A 20,112-nucleotide genomic window follows, 5' to 3' on the forward strand; every position below is an offset into this window, starting at 1 on the left:
CATAGTTCGAGTTTATTTTGGTAAAAGATTAAATGTGCGAGGACCAATAAAACTGCTGTGTGTTTGCACTAACTTGGTATTAGTTTGAGGAGAATTAAATACGTCATTTGTCTCTTTACTTATTCTATTTAAATTATTTTTACTTAATTTCTTAGTTGAAAGAACATATAAATTACGGGTGTTAAATAATTTAGATTCCTTGTTCATTATTTTAGTTTCAATGTTTTATTTCTATAATATGTATTTTAAATAACATGGTTTCGAGCTATTTATAAAACCTTCATAAATGTATCATGTGCATTTCCCCATGCCCCATTAATGGTAAAAAATGGAAGATTGCACCAGAGAAAAATAATTGTTTTTGTGGCATTTTAGACACATTTTGTATGCCTTCAGTTCAGTTCTTTTCTGAAGAAAAGTCATTAATACCACAAATAAATGTGATCAAAGAGATTGTCAACAACTAAAACTGTAGAATAAAAGTCAAAAATCAAGGAGATTGTCAACAACTAAAACTGTAGATTAAAAAACGAAGGATCAACATAGAGATTGTCAACAACTAAAACTGTAGAATAAAAGACAAAAGTTCAAGGAGATTGTCAACAACTAAAACTGTAGAATAAAAGACAAAAGGTCAAGGAGATTGTCAACAATTAAAACTGTAGAATAAAATACAAAATATAGGTAGCTTACTAGCGTAGACCCGTGAAAAATCGCGGGTTATTATAATTGTGTGATTAGGATTTGTGAAGCTGAAAGTTTATGTAAAGATGAAAAATGTTGCAGAATAAACAAGAAAAAATATTTACAACAGCAAATCTTTAATAACAATATTGGTAGTATATGTATTTTTTTTATCAGTTACGCAAGTTATCAAATTATGTCTGAATTCTAAACACATCAGTTCCAATTTTGAAAATGAAAATGACAATAATTTATCTGTTAAAATATAGGTACTTTATCGCTTGGTATAAATTATTGATTACTGCTATGGTTGTTGCTGCATTTGTTGAAAGTCTCGTTTCTGTTGTGCATGTAAAGCCCTATGCAGACCGTCTTCTTCTTCTTCAGTTTCTTGTTGTTGCTGCATTTGTTGAATGTCTCGCATCTGTTGAGAGCATAACTCCCGGCGTAGACTGGATTTTTCTTCCGTTTCTTGTTGATACTGCAATTGTTGAATGTCTCGCATTTGTTGAGCATGTAAAGCTTGACGCAGACTGGCCTCTTCTTCAGTTTCTTGTTGTTTCTGCAATTGTTGAATGTCTCTCATCTGTTGAGCATGTAAAGCTCGACGGAGGCTAGCTTCTTCTTCAGATTCTTGTTGTTGCTGCAATTGTTGAATGTCTCGCATCTGTTGAGCGTGTAAAGCTTGACGCAGATTGGCTTCATCTTCAGTTTCCCGTTGTTGCTGAAATTGTTGAATGTCTCGCATCTGTTGAGCGTGTAAAGCCCGACGCAGACAGGCCTCTTCTTCAGTTTCTAGTTGTTGCTGCATTTGTTGAATGTCTCTGATACGTTGAGCGTGTAAAGCCCGACGCAGACCGGCTTCTTCGTCAGTTTCTTGCTGCTGTTGCAATTGTTGAATGTCTCGCATCTGTTGAGCGTGTAAAGTCCGACGCAGTCTGACTTCCTCTTCAGTTTCATTTTGTTGCTGCATTTGTCGAATGCCTCGCATCTGTTGAGCGTGCAAAGCCCGCCGCAGACTGCCTTCTGCATCAGTTTCATGTTGTTGCTGCATTTGTCGAATGTCTCGCTTCCGCTGAGCGCGTAGAGCCCGACGTTGACTAGCTTCTTCTTCAGTTTCTTGTTGTAGCTGCATTTGTCGAATGTATCGCATTTTTTGAGCGTGTAAAGCCCGACGTTGACTGGCTTCTTCCTCAGTTTCTTGTTGTTGCTGCATTTGTCGAATGTCTCGCTTCCGTTGAGCGTGTAAAGCCCGACGTCGACTGGCTTCTTCTTCGGTTTCTCGCTGCAGCTTCATCTGTCGAATTTCTCGCTGCTGTTGAGCGTGTAAAGCCCGACGATGACTGGATTCTTCTTCAGTCTGTTTTACACGTTGGTGATTGCGATATTTGCGCATGTACTCGGCGCGTCTAGCTCGTTTTGCCTCAGGATCCGTGCCTTTCAAAAACAAATATTGTCAATTTTCTTAAAAATATAATTATAGTTGACAAATTAGAAAGACGATTAGAAATTAAACTTTTGAATAAACACCGTTGGTAAATACAGTTATTAGCCAGAAAATGACGCTTTCTTAAACATGGAAAAAGCACAGACCCTTGAATAATCACGCAATCCGGGTTTACTTGTCAACTTTAACCCTAAGAAATTTAAACAAAATAAATGCGATTTGGGAGGCGGGTATGGATACTGACGCCCCAGGAACCATTTATTGGATAACCAACACCTCTGCCGCAGGTCACCAAAAGTGGTTCGTTAAGTTTGGTGACCAAGAAAGAAGGCCGTATTTAGGGGGTGAAGTTCGTGCGAGTCACCAACTGCACCAGTGGGAGGAATATATGCATTCGTCCATCATTCTTGGACACACTGAGACTTCTAAACCACCCCTCATACCTATTTTCCTTCTCAGACCTTCCTCTAGTTCCTTTCCGTAAAAAGGCCCTCCACATTGCATCCCCAAAGATGACATAGGCACTAAGGTAAATTCTTTTCTTCAGAGAATAATGAAAAATGCATATTTCCATTATTTTTTTAGGTTAAAAAAATTGTATTATACGTAGTTACTTTATCGCTTGTCTGAATTATTTACACATTAGTTACAATTTTTAAAATTGCAATTAATATAATTTTCGGTAAAATATTATATTATAGGTAGGTTACTAATGTCACTTAAATTCAAAACAAATCCGAGCTCATTGTATCAGAATTACACATAAGAATAACAAACACAGACAGACCCACAACAGAAATTAGTATTTTTGATTATTATATAATAATATGTTATAAAGCAATCAATTGACGTAAAATATCTATTAACACTTCCTTTCGAAGTATTTTTAAAAATAATGTAAACAACTTTGATATTTCCGAAAATGATCAATTTAATTTGCGACAATGTAAGAAAAGCTTTAAAAAAAAGACAATGCTATTTAAAGTTCGATGCATTGGTCAATAAATCAGACAGAAAAAAACTATGGTCAAGTTGCCGAATTCCGCTACACGAACACATTTTTTTTTTAAATAACACTTGATTTCAACTTGATTACTATTAGAAACAACTATTGAGTCGGGGGAGATGGAAAAACATGCATAAAATAGGTTATTAGTTTGAGTTTTTAAATAATTTATATGTGTTTTCTAAGCTTCAAATATAACTTCGATTACGAAAAAATTTAACTTTAATGCATATTTACCAACTTTCCGATAACATAGTTATTTCTTGTAGCTGAAACCAAGTGCTATTTTTGATATTTTTGCGTACTAAGCGGTGCTTTTACCACTTCAAAGACATAAGACCTCACTGTACAAAAGACATATTACAGATTTTCTGCTTTTTTGCTTGTGAAAAAATAAGATAAAATAGTGATAAATATAAAAGTTTCTCTACCTGCAGGTGCGCTATCCTTTTTAGACTTTGAAGGCTTCGTTATAAACTTGGGACAGAAAGCAATGCTCTGAGTGCCGCTTGTTGCAAGAACTCCACTATCAACCCTCGGCTGTAATTTAACAGGAAGAATATCAGGTAAGATAAATTCCTCGGCGGCGTCAGTTCGGCATCCAAGACTTGATGAAGGTATTGATGTTCCACGTCGATTCAATTCTTCGCATTTGTAAGGTGTGGCAGGTCGACGGATTTTACTGTTAACATCAATGAACGAAGTTCCGTCACTTTCATCAACGTGTCCAATTTTTCCGGATTTTCGCCCGTCGTCACTTTGCTTAATCTTTTTTCGTCTTTTTTTGGTATGCGACTGTGTTATTTCACCTACTATATCCGGGCAGCATACTATATTGGTAGGATCTTCAGCTTCTAAAGCGATTTTTTTTGTAACTTCTTCGCCTGTATAAGGAATATCATGATGATTGGAAAGTGTGTCTACCTTATCTTTGACACTGTCTTCGGGTTCAATTATATTTATATTTTCATCAGATTGCTCTACACCCCTGTGTCTTCTTGCGAAATCATTATCAAAAACTTTGTGTGGTATTTTACTGGCATTTAGCACATATCGCACAAATTCTCCTAGATTATCATCAATATCGTCATCTCTCTGATTCGCTGGCTCAAGTTTAATATGCGAAATACAGGAGGCAGAAATGTCTGGATTAGTCGATTTACTTATACTAATTTTATTTGCATGGCTTGCATTACCAAGCGCAATTTCTGTTATATTAACTTCATTATGTACACTTTCTAATTTAATGTCAGATAAATTAATTTCACCCTGTGCTTGGCAACTTTTAACAGAGTCCAGGGTGTATGCACGTGAACATGATGCACCTTCCTTTAAACGTGCATTCTTTAAGTTTGGTATGGATTTACTTTCATTTGGGTCTTCTGTAACGCCAATTGTAGATAATATATTTGCACAGCACAGTTCATCGTTAATGCAAGCATTGCTCGAACTAAGTTTGGATTTGTTCGAAAATGTTTTTGAATCCATTTTTAGTCTTGTGTATGATTTACAAAACGATCTCGCTTAGATAAAACCTAGTTAAAGAGCTTCCTGAAATATACAAAAAATGATTAGCAATGTATTTCAACATACGAATAATAGATTCGGTGAAAGCAATAAACAAAATTCCCAACAATGAATCTTAACCATTTTCTAGATGTATGCAGTTAACTTAGGAAAATAATATTTTTTAATTCATTTTTGTACATGTATGGAGAATATAAAATGACCTACCTAATGATTATTTTTCATATATTACATCTTCTACAGTGTTGCACCAGCTGGAAATATACAAAACACAATTATTTGAATCATTTTATTCAGAAAGAGTTACCAAATAATTATTAATGTCAGTTAGAAACTATTGATTCAACCAACATGGTGAATCAGATTGTTATAATTTTGAATTAAATACTTTAATTTATGTTTAAAATGAATGTTACATTCAATGTATTGCTTTAAAAGCGTATACACTTGCTTGCTAATCAAAACAGAATCTAAATTGAAAATCCAAAGATGAAAGCGTCTCTTTCAATGCCCTCAGGGTCTAGGATAAAAAATACCACATTAACAAATAATGCGTAGTATTACCACTGTAGATTGTACTCCTAATGCATGCTGTGTGATTTTTTAACTATATTATCGTGTGCTTATTGAAGTATAATAGTTTTAAACGGCAAAACGGGGTAAAATTGATAAACTATCTGATGATGCCACTTTGTATGTAAACGTCAAATTTCAGAATTCCATAGATAAAGTAACGAGTGGCTACATTACGTCAAGTTCAGACTCGAGCGATAATACATACTCACAAACAAGTAAGTACCGAAAATGAAGTATAAAGGTCGATCAATAACAGAAGATGGCGCAAAAGTTATCACTCGATTTCCCAAGGGAGTAAATAAAAATAATTATTGGTTTGACAGAATATTACTCCACGTTCTTGAGGATTACTGCGATCAATGGTTTGTCAACGTGCATTCTGATTGAGTTAACTCCACAATAAAGTGTCAGAGTAAACCACCATTTTTTTGCAAAAATTAAAAAACGTCTTCCGACAGGATGATGACTTTTGCGCCTTATCTTGGTATTACTATTATTTTAGTTTTTGATTTTCAGTGAGCAACTTTTTGGTGCATTATTAAATTTTGATGTAAGCTGGCGCTTGTGTTTTAGAAAATAAGTGCTCGTTAATATAAAAAAGAAAAAACTGTACTTACAATGTAAACAAAAATAGAAAACAAAATGAGTTTTAAAAATTTTGCAAAATATGTAAAAGGTTTAAAACAAAGGAAGATAAGTATACAGAGACATGATTAACCATTTTTTAAATTACAAAAGTATTTTTATAATAAAAGAAAATATGTTTTAAGATCTATTTATATACGTGATACAATATAATATAATAAAAAATAAAATAAATAAATATCTCAAAATAAATTTCGCTTGCATTATATTTCATCAGTGCATGAGATTTAATTAATCATAGTTTATATTAATACAAAATCGTTACTCCCACATTTTAAAAAAGCGCAGGGTACATTTAATTTATAATTTAAATATAAGAATATGAAAATGTTATTTTAAGACATGAATTTAGTTGGGTGTTTAAAATTGGAGTGTTTAAAATCGGAGTCCCCCCCTGATGGCCATTTTAGACGGAATATGTCCAAATATCCTCCACAAACGACTGCTTACACACATTTTTTTAAATCTTTTTTTCACTTAAATTCCGTATATTTTGTGCCTATCTATGTTATCCGACTTTATGTCCGGGTTAAATCTTCTCCATTGGAAAAACTAAACCCTTCCACACATTTTTTCCACAAATGATCATCTAGTCAATCCACATTATGCAAGTGCATTATATAAGCAAAATAAATTTAAAAAATACAAGAACAACACGTCAACTCACCAGAGATCAAATGGGAAAATAATTCACCGACTTCAGATATTTTCATATCAGAGGGTTTGGCTCGGTAGAACTTCTAAAAAGGTCTATAAATCCTACTGATCCCTCAACATAAATATTTTAAACATCTTAGTAAATCTTAATAAATATTTAAAATTATTATTTTTCTTATTCTAGCAATATTTTACAAAATATGGAATGTATAGCATTGAACTACCCCTACATACTTAACTGTTCGTAGTACTTTATCCACACCCAGAGTTTTTTTTACAAATCAGAATTGGTAACATGTGAGATTTACTGTGTTTCTGAACGATGCATTGTTTTTATATGTTTGTTAAGTTGTATTATGGAATATAGGAATAGAGAATTAAATTATTCTTTTTATAATTATCATCTAAAGAGTTCTGAAGGATTTAAAAATGTTTTCCTTATAAAAAAATAATGTATGGAAAAAATATTTTTCACTCTGGTAACTCGTCAGAAGTTGCTAGAAGCAAATTTGACAGATGTTAACGTCATCGATCACGCTTTGCCATACGCCGTTGAACTTGTTTGTTTTTTATATTTTGAAAGTTTCCTGACAGAGAAGCCATGACCACAGCGGAAAAACCGATGTTCAGAGACATTGACGGTGGAGACGAGGATCCAGAAGTCACAGAAGTCGAGTCCATGTGCATGAACTGCCACGAAAATGTAAGTATTAGTATTGTTTTGTAAAACGTAACCTATAAAAAATGTTTTCGTTTGGAATGTTCATGTAATTGTCGCTGACGTTTTTTAAATTTTGTATGAGATTACCGCACAAAAGTTCTGATTGTCGGGAGCCAGTTATGAAGCCAGTAGGATTGTGATATTTGCTAGTATTGGTGTATGTTGTCAGGGTCGGCCTGGCGCAATATAAACTTCAAGGGTGAACTGTTATGTATTTTTGACGCCTTGGCTTCTTGGCGCCTTGGATTGCTCCAATTGTGCCTGCACAGGGCCGGCCTTGTGTGTTGTAACATGGGCAACAGAAGAGTTATCAAAACGACCTGTCCTTTTATGTGACATATGTCAACCGTGTACAAATGTTGAGCGCGCATATGCACTGGTGCCGAAGGGAGCGATGATGCCAGTTCCTCGGAGCATCTTCAATTAAAATACCGGAAGAACAAGGACAGCATTCCCATTTGATGCCCATACTCTAAAGTGTACAATACGTTTGTCAAGATAGGAGAATCTATTAAAAAGACCTCCCGTATCTGCACAGAGTCTAGGGTTTTTTCAGGTAATTTGTATCTAAATATCTTCCTTTCTTTCTATTGGGATCACATAGCGTTGGACAGCTCGAACAACTAACCAATCTATTCTTTCTATGCACAGTTAATATTTGTTTCAGTTTAAGATCTTAGTATGAAAAACAACTATCTCTAATATTGCCCCAGTAAATGTACAGAAAATTGGGACACAGTTAATATAAACTTTTAAAATAGATAGCTATTTTGTTAACCTTTCCTTATCTGTGATGTGTATTTACTACACATTGCTTCTAATAACTCTATAAATATAATAAATTCTGGGTTCAGATTTTAGGTATTCCTATGTTATACATTTATGCACTGAATTAAAAAAATAATATTTTACATAGTTTTCAAATTCAATTAAAAATCAGAGATTTTTGTTAAAAATCGGAAACAAAAACACCAATACAATCAACCGTGTGACACTGCTACGTGAAGAGTGTGCGAGGAAATGACACGCTATTGATGTCCCGCTTTAGTTTGCTATGCGGGAACATGAGAAATCCACACGTCCGCAGTTGTATTTTGATTTAGACCATCGATACCTACGACCGCATAGCTGTGTGTGTGCTAGCCGCCAGCTGAGTGGTTTATTTATGCGCCAGCCAGTCGGTCGCGGACCGTCGTTAGATGTGGACTCCTCGCACGTTTTTTTAGCATCTGCCGATGGTTTTTTCATCTTTTCAGCAATTAAATTACAATTATTAACACCTTTGATATAAAATATAATAAACATAAGCGATTAGCTATGAATATTCATGTTTTTCCGATATTAAATTGTTTATTTTGAGATGTGTATTGACTACACAGCACCGGAACGCGTGGATTTTTTAGCACAGTAAGGGAAAGGTTAAAAAAACGTCTTAAAAATTTCACATCAATAACAATGGCCCCCAAGTGAACAATTGATTTTAATTCTAACAAAATAACTATCAATATGTTTTATTTTACAAAATAAATTCAAATGCTTTTCATTATTATCGAACGGATAAAGTGCGTATTAACCGTCTGTATATTTAACATAGCTCCGTCCACTTTTCAGGGCTCTACGCGTATAATGCTAACGAGGATTCCCTTCTTCCGTGACGTGATTGTGATGTCGTTTCGCTGCGCGCACTGTGGACACAGCGATAACGAACTGCGCGACGCCGTGGCTGCGAAGGACCAGGGGTGCATACACCGGCTGAAGGTGGTCTGTGCGCGAGATCTGAACAGGCGGGTTGTGCGTGCTCACAGCGCTGTTGTGACTATACCAGAATTAGAGCTGGAGGTTCCGGCTACAGGACAGAAAGGAGGTATGTAACATCATTATACTTGATTAACTAACCTAACGTTTGGGGTAAAAAGAAGGGTAAGCTGCGCCATTACGCTCGATTGTGACAATACCGGAGTTCAAAATGGAGTTGCCACCAACTGGACAAAAAGGAGGTACACTGTTACATCATTTTATTCATAGTATTTAACCTAACCTAACTTTTACGAACATAACCTAACCTGACCTAAGCTAAACTATGGGTTAGGTATTATGTATACTGTATCTCCTTCTTTAGCGAACGTTTTAGAAAGCATTACATTGTCCGTCATCAGGGCAGACAAAAACTCAAATAATGTTTGACAGAATTTGAACAATTCATCAATTTTCAAGTTCTGCTATTATTTCATTTCTGTGGAGCAACCGGCCCATAATAATTTAAAAACAGAACATGAAAATTAACTTTGAAATTTGATGATTTTTTTTAAATTCTGTGTAACAACTGGCCCTAACTTAACTAACAACAGTCAGTCACATTTAACAATGAGACTATTTAATTTATGTAGGTTAGGTTAGTAAAATGTGTTATTGACTGAGCGTGGTGAAGTCCTGTTTAAACTCAACCATTTTACATTTCGTCTGTCTGTAAATATTTTATGCATTTTTTTTTTAAATCTGCTGCATCCACTTTATTATTTAAGCAAGTCTTAATTTGTCCGTGGTTCAGTAAAGATTAATTTTTAAATGGGAGATTGTCGTTCGGAAAAATGTATGAAGGGTGGGAAGGAATTTGGAGGTCGGTGTGTGAAATCAGGTGGGCAGACGCTAAGACAATCCTCACCCCTTGAACCCAGGCTCCCCTGCTAAGTCACAAAACTAGCAAACCACTTGCGGTGATCTACGGCAGAGGTGTCGGTTATCCAATGACTGGTTCGCCGTATCCGCCTCCCAAATTGAAATTGAGATAGTGACGTTTCTTTGGACAAATTGCGTAATTCCATATTTAATTTTTTTTTATGATTTCACCGTACATTTTGGATTTGATTTACTAAACTTATTGGCAGATACGAAAATTGTAAACTCGGTCTTCCAATAGAAACTAAATTACAATCACTTGATGAAATAATTAATAACTTTATAATTGACTTGATTTTTATTTTTAAAATTGTTCTTGGAATTATAGACAGCCCTGATTAAGGGGGTATTTCACTATCTCTGATTATGTTCTGACTAAGCACTAATCCGCGGATTAGTCATTTTTTCTTTTTCACTATATCTGAATAACGCTAACGCTCGGGTTAAAGTTCGATTTGACTAATCAGTGCTCGAACCTCACGTTAGGCGCTATTCCTCGAATCAAAAATGGCGTCAAAACATTCCGAGTTTGACAGCGGAGAAGTGAGTCGAATTTTGTTGAATGAATTTGAATGCTTGTATGATCCATCCTGAATTATTTGATTGTGTTCAAAATAAGAAACAATGTATTAATTCGACACGAATCTATCTAAAATGACCTGATAATCAACATAACATAACCAAACAATTAATTATTGTGCCTAATCACCTTCAACATACCAACCAGAACTACTCCATCGAAACTGAGTCAATTAGATACTCACTTGTAACTAGATTACATGCAATTGGCAATAATTTATCAGCAATTGTAGTGGACGTAGTGGACTCTCTCTCTGCAGCAGCTGGTCCAGTTTCTTCACCACCTAGGATTCTTGCTGCAGAGTCTCCATTTTCTATCTGCGTCGAACGTCACAGCGGTGCTGCCAAGGTCTGTTATCTATGTGATGATATTGTGTCAGCGCTCTATCAGCAGCAGACACATACCTGGACGGATGACGTACCTCGTGCTGGCACTGTTGGTGGACGAGGTTGTGTTTCTCGCTGCAGCAGCTGGTCCAGTTTCTTCACCACCTAGGATTCTTGCTGCAGTCTCCATCTTCTATCTGCGTCGAACGTCACAGCGGTGCTGCCAAGGTCTGTTATCTATGTGAGGATATTGTGTCAGCGCTCTATTAGCAGCAGACACATACCTGGACGGATGACGTACCTCGTGCTGGCACTGTTGGTGGACGAGGTTGTGTTTCTCGCTGCAGCAGCTGGTCCAGTTTCTTCACCAGCTAGGATTCTTGCTGCAGTCTCCATCTTCTATCTGCGTCGAACGTCACAGCGGTGCTGCCAAGGTCTGTTATCTATGTGAGGATATTGTGTCAGCGCTCTATTAGCAGCAGACACATACCTGGACGGATGACGTACCTCGTGCTGGCACTGTTGGTGGACGAGGTTGTGTTTCTCGCTGCAGCAGCTGGTCCAGTTTCTTCACCAGCTAGGATTCTTGCTGCAGTCTCCATCTTCTATCTGCGTCGAACGTCACAGCGGTGCTGCCAAGGTCTGTTATCTATGTGAGGATATTGTGTCAGCGCTCTATTAGCAGCAGACACATACCTGGACGGATGACGTACCTCGTGCTGGCACTGTTGGTGGACGAGGTTGTGTTTCTCGCTGCAGCAGCTGGTCCAGTTTCTTCACCAGCTAGGATTCTTGCTGCAGTCTCCATCTTCTATCTGCGTCGAACGTCACAGCGGTGCTGCCAAGGTCTGTTATCTATGTGAGGATATTGTGTCAGCGCTCTATTAGCAGCAGACACATACCTGGACGGATGACGTACCTCGTGCTGGCACTGTTGGTGGACGAGGTTGTGTTTCTCGCTGCAGCAGCTGGTCCAGTTTCTTCACCAGCTAGGATTCTTGCTGCAGTCTCCATCTTCTATCTGCGTCGAACGTCACAGCGGTGCTGCCAAGGTCTGTTATCTATGTGAGGATATTGTGTCAGCGCTCTATTAGCAGCAGACACATACCTGGACGGATGACGTACCTCGTGCTGGCACTGTTGGTGGACGAGGTTGTGTTTCTCGCTGCAGCAGCTGGTCCAGTTTCTTCACCAGCTAGGATTCTTGCTGCAGTCTCCATCTTCTATCTGCGTCGAACGTCACAGCGGTGCTGCCAAGGTCTGTTATCTATGTGAGGATATTGTGTCAGCGCTCTATTAGCAGCAGACACATACCTGGACGGATGACGTACCTCGTGCTGGCACTGTTGGTGGACGAGGTTGTGTTTCTCGCTGCAGCAGCTGGTCCAGTTTCTTCACCAGCTAGGATTCTTGCTGCAGTCTCCATCTTCTATCTGCGTCGAACGTCACAGCGGTGCTGCCAAGGTCTGTTATCTATGTGAGGATATTGTGTCAGCGCTCTATTAGCAGCAGACACATACCTGGACGGATGACGTACCTCGTGCTGGCACTGTTGGTGGACGAGGTTGTGTTTCTCGCTGCAGCAGCTGGTCCAGTTTCTTCACCAGCTAGGATTCTTGCTGCAGTCTCCATCTTCTATCTGCGTCGAACGTCACAGCGGTGCTGCCAAGGTCTGTTATCTATGTGAGGATATTGTGTCAGCGCTCTATTAGCAGCAGACACATACCTGGACGGATGACGTACCTCGTGCTGGCACTGTTGGTGGACGAGGTTGTGTTTCTCGCTGCAGCAGCTGGTCCAGTTTCTTCACCACCTAGGATTCTTGCTGCAGTCTCCATCTTCTATCTGCGTCGAACGTCACAGCGGTGCTGCCAAGGTCTGTTATCTATGTGAGGATATTGTGTCAGCGCTCTATTAGCAGCAGACACATACCTGGACGGATGACGTACCTCGTGCTGGCACTGTTGGTGGACGAGGTTGTGTTTCTCGCTGCAGCAGCTGGTCCAGTTTCTTCACCAGCTAGGATTCTTGCTGCAGTCTCCATCTTCTATCTGCGTCGAACGTCACAGCGGTGCTGCCAAGGTCTGTTATCTATGTGAGGATATTGTGTCAGCGCTCTATTAGCAGCAGACACATACCTGGACGGATGACGTACCTCGTGCTGGCACTGTTGGTGGACGAGGTTGTGTTTCTCGCTGCAGCAGCTGGTCCAGTTTCTTCACCAGCTAGGATTCTTGCTGCAGTCTCCATCTTCTATCTGCGTCGAACGTCACAGCGGTGCTGCCAAGGTCTGTTATCTATGTGAGGATATTGTGTCAGCGCTCTATTAGCAGCAGACACATACCTGGACGGATGACGTACCTCGTGCTGGCACTGTTGGTGGACGAGGTTGTGTTTCTCGCTGCAGCAGCTGGTCCAGTTTCTTCACCAGCTAGGATTCTTGCTGCAGTCTCCATCTTCTATCTGCGTCGAACGTCACAGCGGTGCTGCCAAGGTCTGTTATCTATGTGAGGATATTGTGTCAGCGCTCTATTAGCAGCAGACACATACCTGGACGGATGACGTACCTCGTGCTGGCACTGTTGGTGGACGAGGTTGTGTTTCTCGCTGCAGCAGCTGGTCCAGTTTCTTCACCAGCTAGGATTCTTGCTGCAGTCTCCATCTTCTATCTGCGTCGAACGTCACAGCGGTGCTGCCAAGGTCTGTTATCTATGTGAGGATATTGTGTCAGCGCTCTATTAGCAGCAGACACATACCTGGACGGATGACGTACCTCGTGCTGGCACTGTTGGTGGACGAGGTTGTGTTTCTCGCTGCAGCAGCTGGTCCAGTTTCTTCACCACCTAGGATTCTTGCTGCAGTCTCCATCTTCTATCTGCGTCGAACGTCACAGCGGTGCTGCCAAGGTCTGTTATCTATGTGAGGATATTGTGTCAGCGCTCTATTAGCAGCAGACACATACCTGGACGGATGACGTACCTCGTGCTGGCACTGTTGGTGGACGAGGTTGTGTTTCTCGCTGCAGCAGCTGGTCCAGTTTCTTCACCAGCTAGGATTCTTGCTGCAGTCTCCATCTTCTATCTGCGTCGAACGTCACAGCGGTGCTGCCAAGGTCTGTTATCTATGTGAGGATATTGTGTCAGCGCTCTATTAGCAGCAGACACATACCTGGACGGATGACGTACCTCGTGCTGGCACTGTTGGTGGACGAGGTTGTGTTTCTCGCTGCAGCAGCTGGTCCAGTTTCTTCACCACCTAGGATTCTTGCTGCAGTCTCCATCTTCTATCTGCGTCGAACGTCACAGCGGTGCTGCCAAGGTCTGTTATCTATGTGAGGATATTGTGTCAGCGCTCTATTAGCAGCAGACACATACCTGGACGGATGACGTACCTCGTGCTGGCACTGTTGGTGGACGAGGTTGTGTTTCTCGCTGCAGCAGCTGGTCCAGTTTCTTCACCAGCTAGGATTCTTGCTGCAGTCTCCATCTTCTATCTGCGTCGAACGTCACAGCGGTGCTGCCAAGGTCTGTTATCTATGTGAGGATATTGTGTCAGCGCTCTATTAGCAGCAGACACATACCTGGACGGATGACGTACCTCGTGCTGGCACTGTTGGTGGACGAGGTTGTGTTTCTCGCTGCAGCAGCTGGTCCAGTTTCTTCACCAGCTAGGATTCTTGCTGCAGTCTCCATCTTCTATCTGCGTCGAACGTCACAGCGGTGCTGCCAAGGTCTGTTATCTATGTGAGGATATTGTGTCAGCGCTCTATTAGCAGCAGACACATACCTGGACGGATGACGTACCTCGTGCTGGCACTGTTGGTGGACGAGGTTGTGTTTCTCGCTGCAGCAGCTGGTCCAGTTTCTTCACCACCTAGGATTCTTGCTGCAGTCTCCATCTTCTATCTGCGTCGAACGTCACAGCGGTGCTGCCAAGGTCTGTTATCTATGTGAGGATATTGTGTCAGCGCTCTATTAGCAGCAGACACATACCTGGACGGATGACGTACCTCGTGCTGGCACTGTTGGTGGACGAGGTTGTGTTTCTCGCTGCAGCAGCTGGTCCAGTTTCTTCACCAGCTAGGATTCTTGCTGCAGTCTCCATCTTCTATCTGCGTCGAACGTCACAGCGGTGCTGCCAAGGTCTGTTATCTATGTGAGGATATTGTGTCAGCGCTCTATTAGCAGCAGACACATACCTGGACGGATGACGTACCTCGTGCTGGCACTGTTGGTGGACGAGGTTGTGTTTCTCGCTGCAGCAGCTGGTCCAGTTTCTTCACCAGCTAGGATTCTTGCTGCAGTCTCCATCTTCTATCTGCGTCGAACGTCACAGCGGTGCTGCCAAGGTCTGTTATCTATGTGAGGATATTGTGTCAGCGCTCTATTAGCAGCAGACACATACCTGGACGGATGACGTACCTCGTGCTGGCACTGTTGGTGGACGAGGTTGTGTTTCTCGCTGCAGCAGCTGGTCCAGTTTCTTCACCACCTAGGATTCTTGCTGCAGTCTCCATCTTCTATCTGCGTCGAACGTCACAGCGGTGCTGCCAAGGTCTGTTATCTATGTGAGGATATTGTGTCAGCGCTCTATTAGCAGCAGACACATACCTGGACGGATGACGTACCTCGTGCTGGCACTGTTGGTGGACGAGGTTGTGTTTCTCGCTGCAGCAGCTGGTCCAGTTTCTTCACCAGCTAGGATTCTTGCTGCAGTCTCCATCTTCTATCTGCGTCGAACGTCACAGCGGTGCTGCCAAGGTCTGTTATCTATGTGAGGATATTGTGTCAGCGCTCTATTAGCAGCAGACACATACCTGGACGGATGACGTACCTCGTGCTGGCACTGTTGGTGGACGAGGTTGTGTTTCTCGCTGCAGCAGCTGGTCCAGTTTCTTCACCAGCTAGGATTCTTGCTGCAGTCTCCATCTTCTATCTGCGTCGAACGTCACAGCGGTGCTGCCAAGGTCTGTTATCTATGTGAGGATATTGTGTCAGCGCTCTATTAGCAGCAGACACATACCTGGACGGATGACGTACCTCGTGCTGGCACTGTTGGTGGACGAGGTTGTGTTTCTCGCTGCAGCAGCTGGTCCAGTTTCTTCACCAGCTAGGATTCTTGCTGCAGTCTCCATCTTCTATCTGCGTCGAACGTCACAGCGGTGCTGCCAAGGTCTGTTATCTATGTGAGGATATTGTGTCAGCGCTCTATTAGCAGCAGACACATACCTGGACGGATGACGTACCTCGTGCTGGCACTGTTGGTGGACGAGGTTGTGTTTCTCGCTGCAGCAGCTGGTCCAGTTTCTTCACCAGCTAGGATTCTTGCTGCAGTCTCCATCTTCTATCTGCGTCGAACGTCACAGCGGTGCTGCCAAGGTCTGTTATCTATGTGAGGATATTGTGTCAGCGCTCTATTAGCAGCAGACACATACCTGGACGGATGACGTACCTCGTGCTGGCACTGTTGGTGGACGAGGTTGTGTTTCTCGCTGCAGCAGCTGGTCCAGTTTCTTCACCAGCTAGGATTCTTGCTGCAGTCTCCATCTTCTATCTGCGTCGAACGTCACAGCGGTGCTGCCAAGGTCTGTTATCTATGTGAGGATATTGTGTCAGCGCTCTATTAGCAGCAGACACATACCTGGACGGATGACGTACCTCGTGCTGGCACTGTTGGTGGACGAGGTTGTGTTTCTCGCTGCAGCAGCTGGTCCAGTTTCTTCACCAGCTAGGATTCTTGCTGCAGTCTCCATCTTCTATCTGCGTCGAACGTCACAGCGGTGCTGCCAAGGTCTGTTATCTATGTGAGGATATTGTGTCAGCGCTCTATTAGCAGCAGACACATACCTGGACGGATGACGTACCTCGTGCTGGCACTGTTGGTGGACGAGGTTGTGTTTCTCGCTGCAGCAGCTGGTCCAGTTTCTTCACCAGCTAGGATTCTTGCTGCAGTCTCCATCTTCTATCTGCGTCGAACGTCACAGCGGTGCTGCCAAGGTCTGTTATCTATGTGAGGATATTGTGTCAGCGCTCTATTAGCAGCAGACACATACCTGGACGGATGACGTACCTCGTGCTGGCACTGTTGGTGGACGAGGTTGTGTTTCTCGCTGCAGCAGCTGGTCCAGTTTCTTCACCACCTAGGATTCTTGCTGCAGTCTCCATCTTCTATCTGCGTCGAACGTCACAGCGGTGCTGCCAAGGTCTGTTATCTATGTGAGGATATTGTGTCAGCGCTCTATTAGCAGCAGACACATACCTGGACGGATGACGTACCTCGTGCTGGCACTGTTGGTGGACGAGGTTGTGTTTCTCGCTGCAGCAGCTGGTCCAGTTTCTTCACCAGCTAGGATTCTTGCTGCAGTCTCCATCTTCTATCTGCGTCGAACGTCACAGCGGTGCTGCCAAGGTCTGTTATCTATGTGAGGATATTGTGTCAGCGCTCTATTAGCAGCAGACACATACCTGGACGGATGACGTACCTCGTGCTGGCACTGTTGGTGGACGAGGTTGTGTTTCTCGCTGCAGCAGCTGGTCCAGTTTCTTCACCACCTAGGATTCTTGCTGCAGTCTCCATCTTCTATCTGCGTCGAACGTCACAGCGGTGCTGCCAAGGTCTGTTATCTATGTGAGGATATTGTGTCAGCGCTCTATTAGCAGCAGACACATACCTGGACGGATGACGTACCTCGTGCTGGCACTGTTGGTGGACGCAGTGGACTCTCTCTCTGCAGCAGCTGGTCCAGTTTCTTCACCACCTAGGATTCTTGCTGCAGAGTCTCCATCTTTTATCTTCATGTCACCTGTTCCTGTTCTTCATTTTACTTAACTTAACTTCACTTTATTTTTGTTATATTTAAATTTTATGTAATGCCTGCATCAACTGTAAAGCTCCCCTGAGGTGATATCTCACAAAAGCGGCGCTATACAAATTGTCCAATATTATCATTATTATAATGATGTGTTCAACTGCACGGAATATAGTTACAAGAAGGCTATAGTAACATACCTCAAAAATACTATTATTCTGCACTAAATTTCTATATAACTATGTATCCATGTACTGACATACTTGATATGTATATTATACTTTGATTTGTTTTACCATTTCAAGTAAACTATTATTTAAATTCGATATTAACACTATATGGTAGGGCATTTTACCGCCAAATTGGGGGCGCGTGTGTTTTTTTAAATTTTAGCGCCAAAATTAGACTTTCCGCAAAATATTCATATCTTATGATCTATTTGATATTTTTCGATGAAACTTTCAGTGTTTTACTTTAAAAATATGTCTCTATTTATTTACTTAGCAATGTATGTGTAATTCCTTTTTTTATGAACAAAAACTTTCTACTTTCTTGGGAATCACAGAAAAAACAGTATTTCACAATCGAAATAACATATCGAAATTTATTCATACAAAATTACAAGATTATTTAAAAAATTTTCAATAGATATAAAAAATACTATGTATAACTTAATAGTGCTTCAATGTGTGATAGCGTTCGAAACACTTTCCTTTATGCAGGGGGACATTGCAAAACTTGCACATGTACCGCGTTTCATTGCGTAGTTTGTTTAAACTTCTGTTTTATAATACATATCAGTATATGTATTATATATGTATTTATTTTTTATATACCTTACGAGTAAATTATTTTCCTGTTTTCAGCGTTACTGGTTTGCAACAAACATGAATAATTGTATGCACATACGAATGTACAATGTACATACTTACTTTATGCTTGTTAATTTGCTTTATTTATAATATCATGTGTTGTTATTTGGATTTGATGTTAATCTTAGCAATAAAATTTGATTTTTGTATTTTTTTTTGTATATATTTATGCTATTATCCATGTATAATGTTACACTTACATACATAAATTGTCAATTTCCTCTGCAAAAGCCCAATAGGGCGTTAATGAATAATAAATAAATAAATATATATCAAATGTTAGCGTGGATTAAATACATAAATAAATATCATGCCCACATGGCATTTCGACATAATATTATTACGTGTAGAGATTATGTTTGTTAAATCCAATTTACTTAAGTAATACTGCCTTTTTTTGCAGAAGTGACAACGGTCGAAGGTATCCTCGATCGCGTTGCCGAAGGATTAAAGCAGGACCAGGAGAAACGGAGACAGGAACATCCCGAAGATGCCCTCAAAATTGATCTGTTCATTCTTAGTCTGGCCAAACTTAAGGATGTAGAAGTTAACGGACCTTTCAACCTTATACTGGAAGATATCAGTGGTAATTATTGTTTACCTTTTCTCTTTATTAGCTGAGTATATTTGGGAGATATTTCTCTCAGTCTGACACGGAATCGTAAAAGCCGTTTTATCTGCAATCAATGTTGAATCACCGTACTAGGCAACTGCCTGTTTCATGGTTGCCAATACATTATAGTTTTGTAGATTGGTATTCTTCAAAACAACTACAACATGAAGATAAATAAAGACAAAACAAAGCTGCTGACTGTAGGCCGAACGCAACATCAGATGAGAGTAGAGATGGCAGGAGTTCCACTAAAGAACACCAAGGAGTTTGTCTACCTCGGGAGCAAAATAACATGGGACGGTCGGTCTAAGAGCGAGGTCGACAGCCGTATACATCAGGCTAGGCTTGCATTCAATAAAAGGTCGAAAATAATAGAATCCAATAGTATAGACCTAAAACTGAGAATACTCCTCATCAAGACCTATGTATGGAGTATCTTGATGTACGGCTGCGAAACATGGTGCCTATCCGAAAGAGATAAACGGAGACTAGAGGCTTTTGAGACTAGAGGCTTTTGAGGTCCTATAGAAGACTGTTAGGAATTTCCTGGAGAGACCATGTTACAAATGTGGAGGTTCTCCAAAGAATCGAAGGAGGAAGGTACCTGTTCAGGACCTTGTCCGAAAGGCGTGCAAGCTGGATCGGCCATGTTATACGACAAGAAGGCCTCTTGCATGTCATAATGGAGGGTATGACCGAGGGGACCAACTCTAGGGGACGCCCACGCCGAGAGTACCTGGAGGACCTGCTGGTGGACGTGCGCTGCTCATCATATGCAGAAGTCAAAAGAGCCGCACAAGACAGGGAAGAATGGAAGAGGAGATTAGATGTAATTGATGCAAACCAATCCCAGGATTGAAACCAGAGAGAGAGATTGGTAGTGAGACAAATGAAAGATAGATGGTTTTTGTGTACCAGGTGTAAGCGGCGATGACGGCAGTGGAGTGGTCGACGCGGTAGTCAGTGGGTCGACA

At 41.0% G+C, this 20,112-nt stretch overlaps 2 protein-coding genes across 3 annotated transcripts in view; one reads left to right on the top strand and one right to left on the bottom strand.

The window, feature by feature from the left end:
• Positions 1-743: 743 nt before the first annotated feature.
• LOC149416207 (uncharacterized) lies at positions 744-5,359 on the bottom strand. The gene is made up of 4 exons (XM_089642086.1): positions 5,229-5,359; positions 4,872-4,918; positions 3,569-4,688; positions 744-2,121 (listed from the first exon to the last, which is right to left on the bottom strand). Exons 3-4 carry the CDS (start codon positions 4,623-4,625, stop codon positions 989-991), a joined length of 2,190 nt encoding a protein of 729 aa, XP_089498212.1. The 5' UTR covers positions 4,626-4,688; positions 4,872-4,918; positions 5,229-5,359; the 3' UTR covers positions 744-988.
• A 1,720-nt stretch (positions 5,360-7,079) lies between these two features.
• Zpr1 (zinc finger protein Zpr1) overlaps positions 7,080-20,112 on the top strand; it is a 127,439-nt gene continuing 114,406 nt past the window's right edge. For both annotated transcript variants that reach the window (XM_089641593.1, XM_089641592.1), the window contains exons 1-3: positions 7,080-7,245; positions 8,875-9,127; positions 18,929-19,111. In XM_089641593.1, coding sequence (XP_089497719.1) covers positions 7,144-7,245; positions 8,875-9,127; positions 18,929-19,111 — 538 coding nt within the window. In that variant the 5' untranslated portion in view covers positions 7,080-7,143. The remainder of the gene's footprint in view (positions 7,246-8,874; positions 9,128-18,928; positions 19,112-20,112) is intronic.

Source organism: Hesperophylax consimilis, chromosome 17, assembly GCF_061612785.1.
Source record: "Hesperophylax consimilis isolate HC1 chromosome 17, BYU_Hcon_1.0, whole genome shotgun sequence".
Classification (NCBI taxonomy): Eukaryota; Metazoa; Arthropoda; class Insecta; order Trichoptera; family Limnephilidae; genus Hesperophylax; species Hesperophylax consimilis.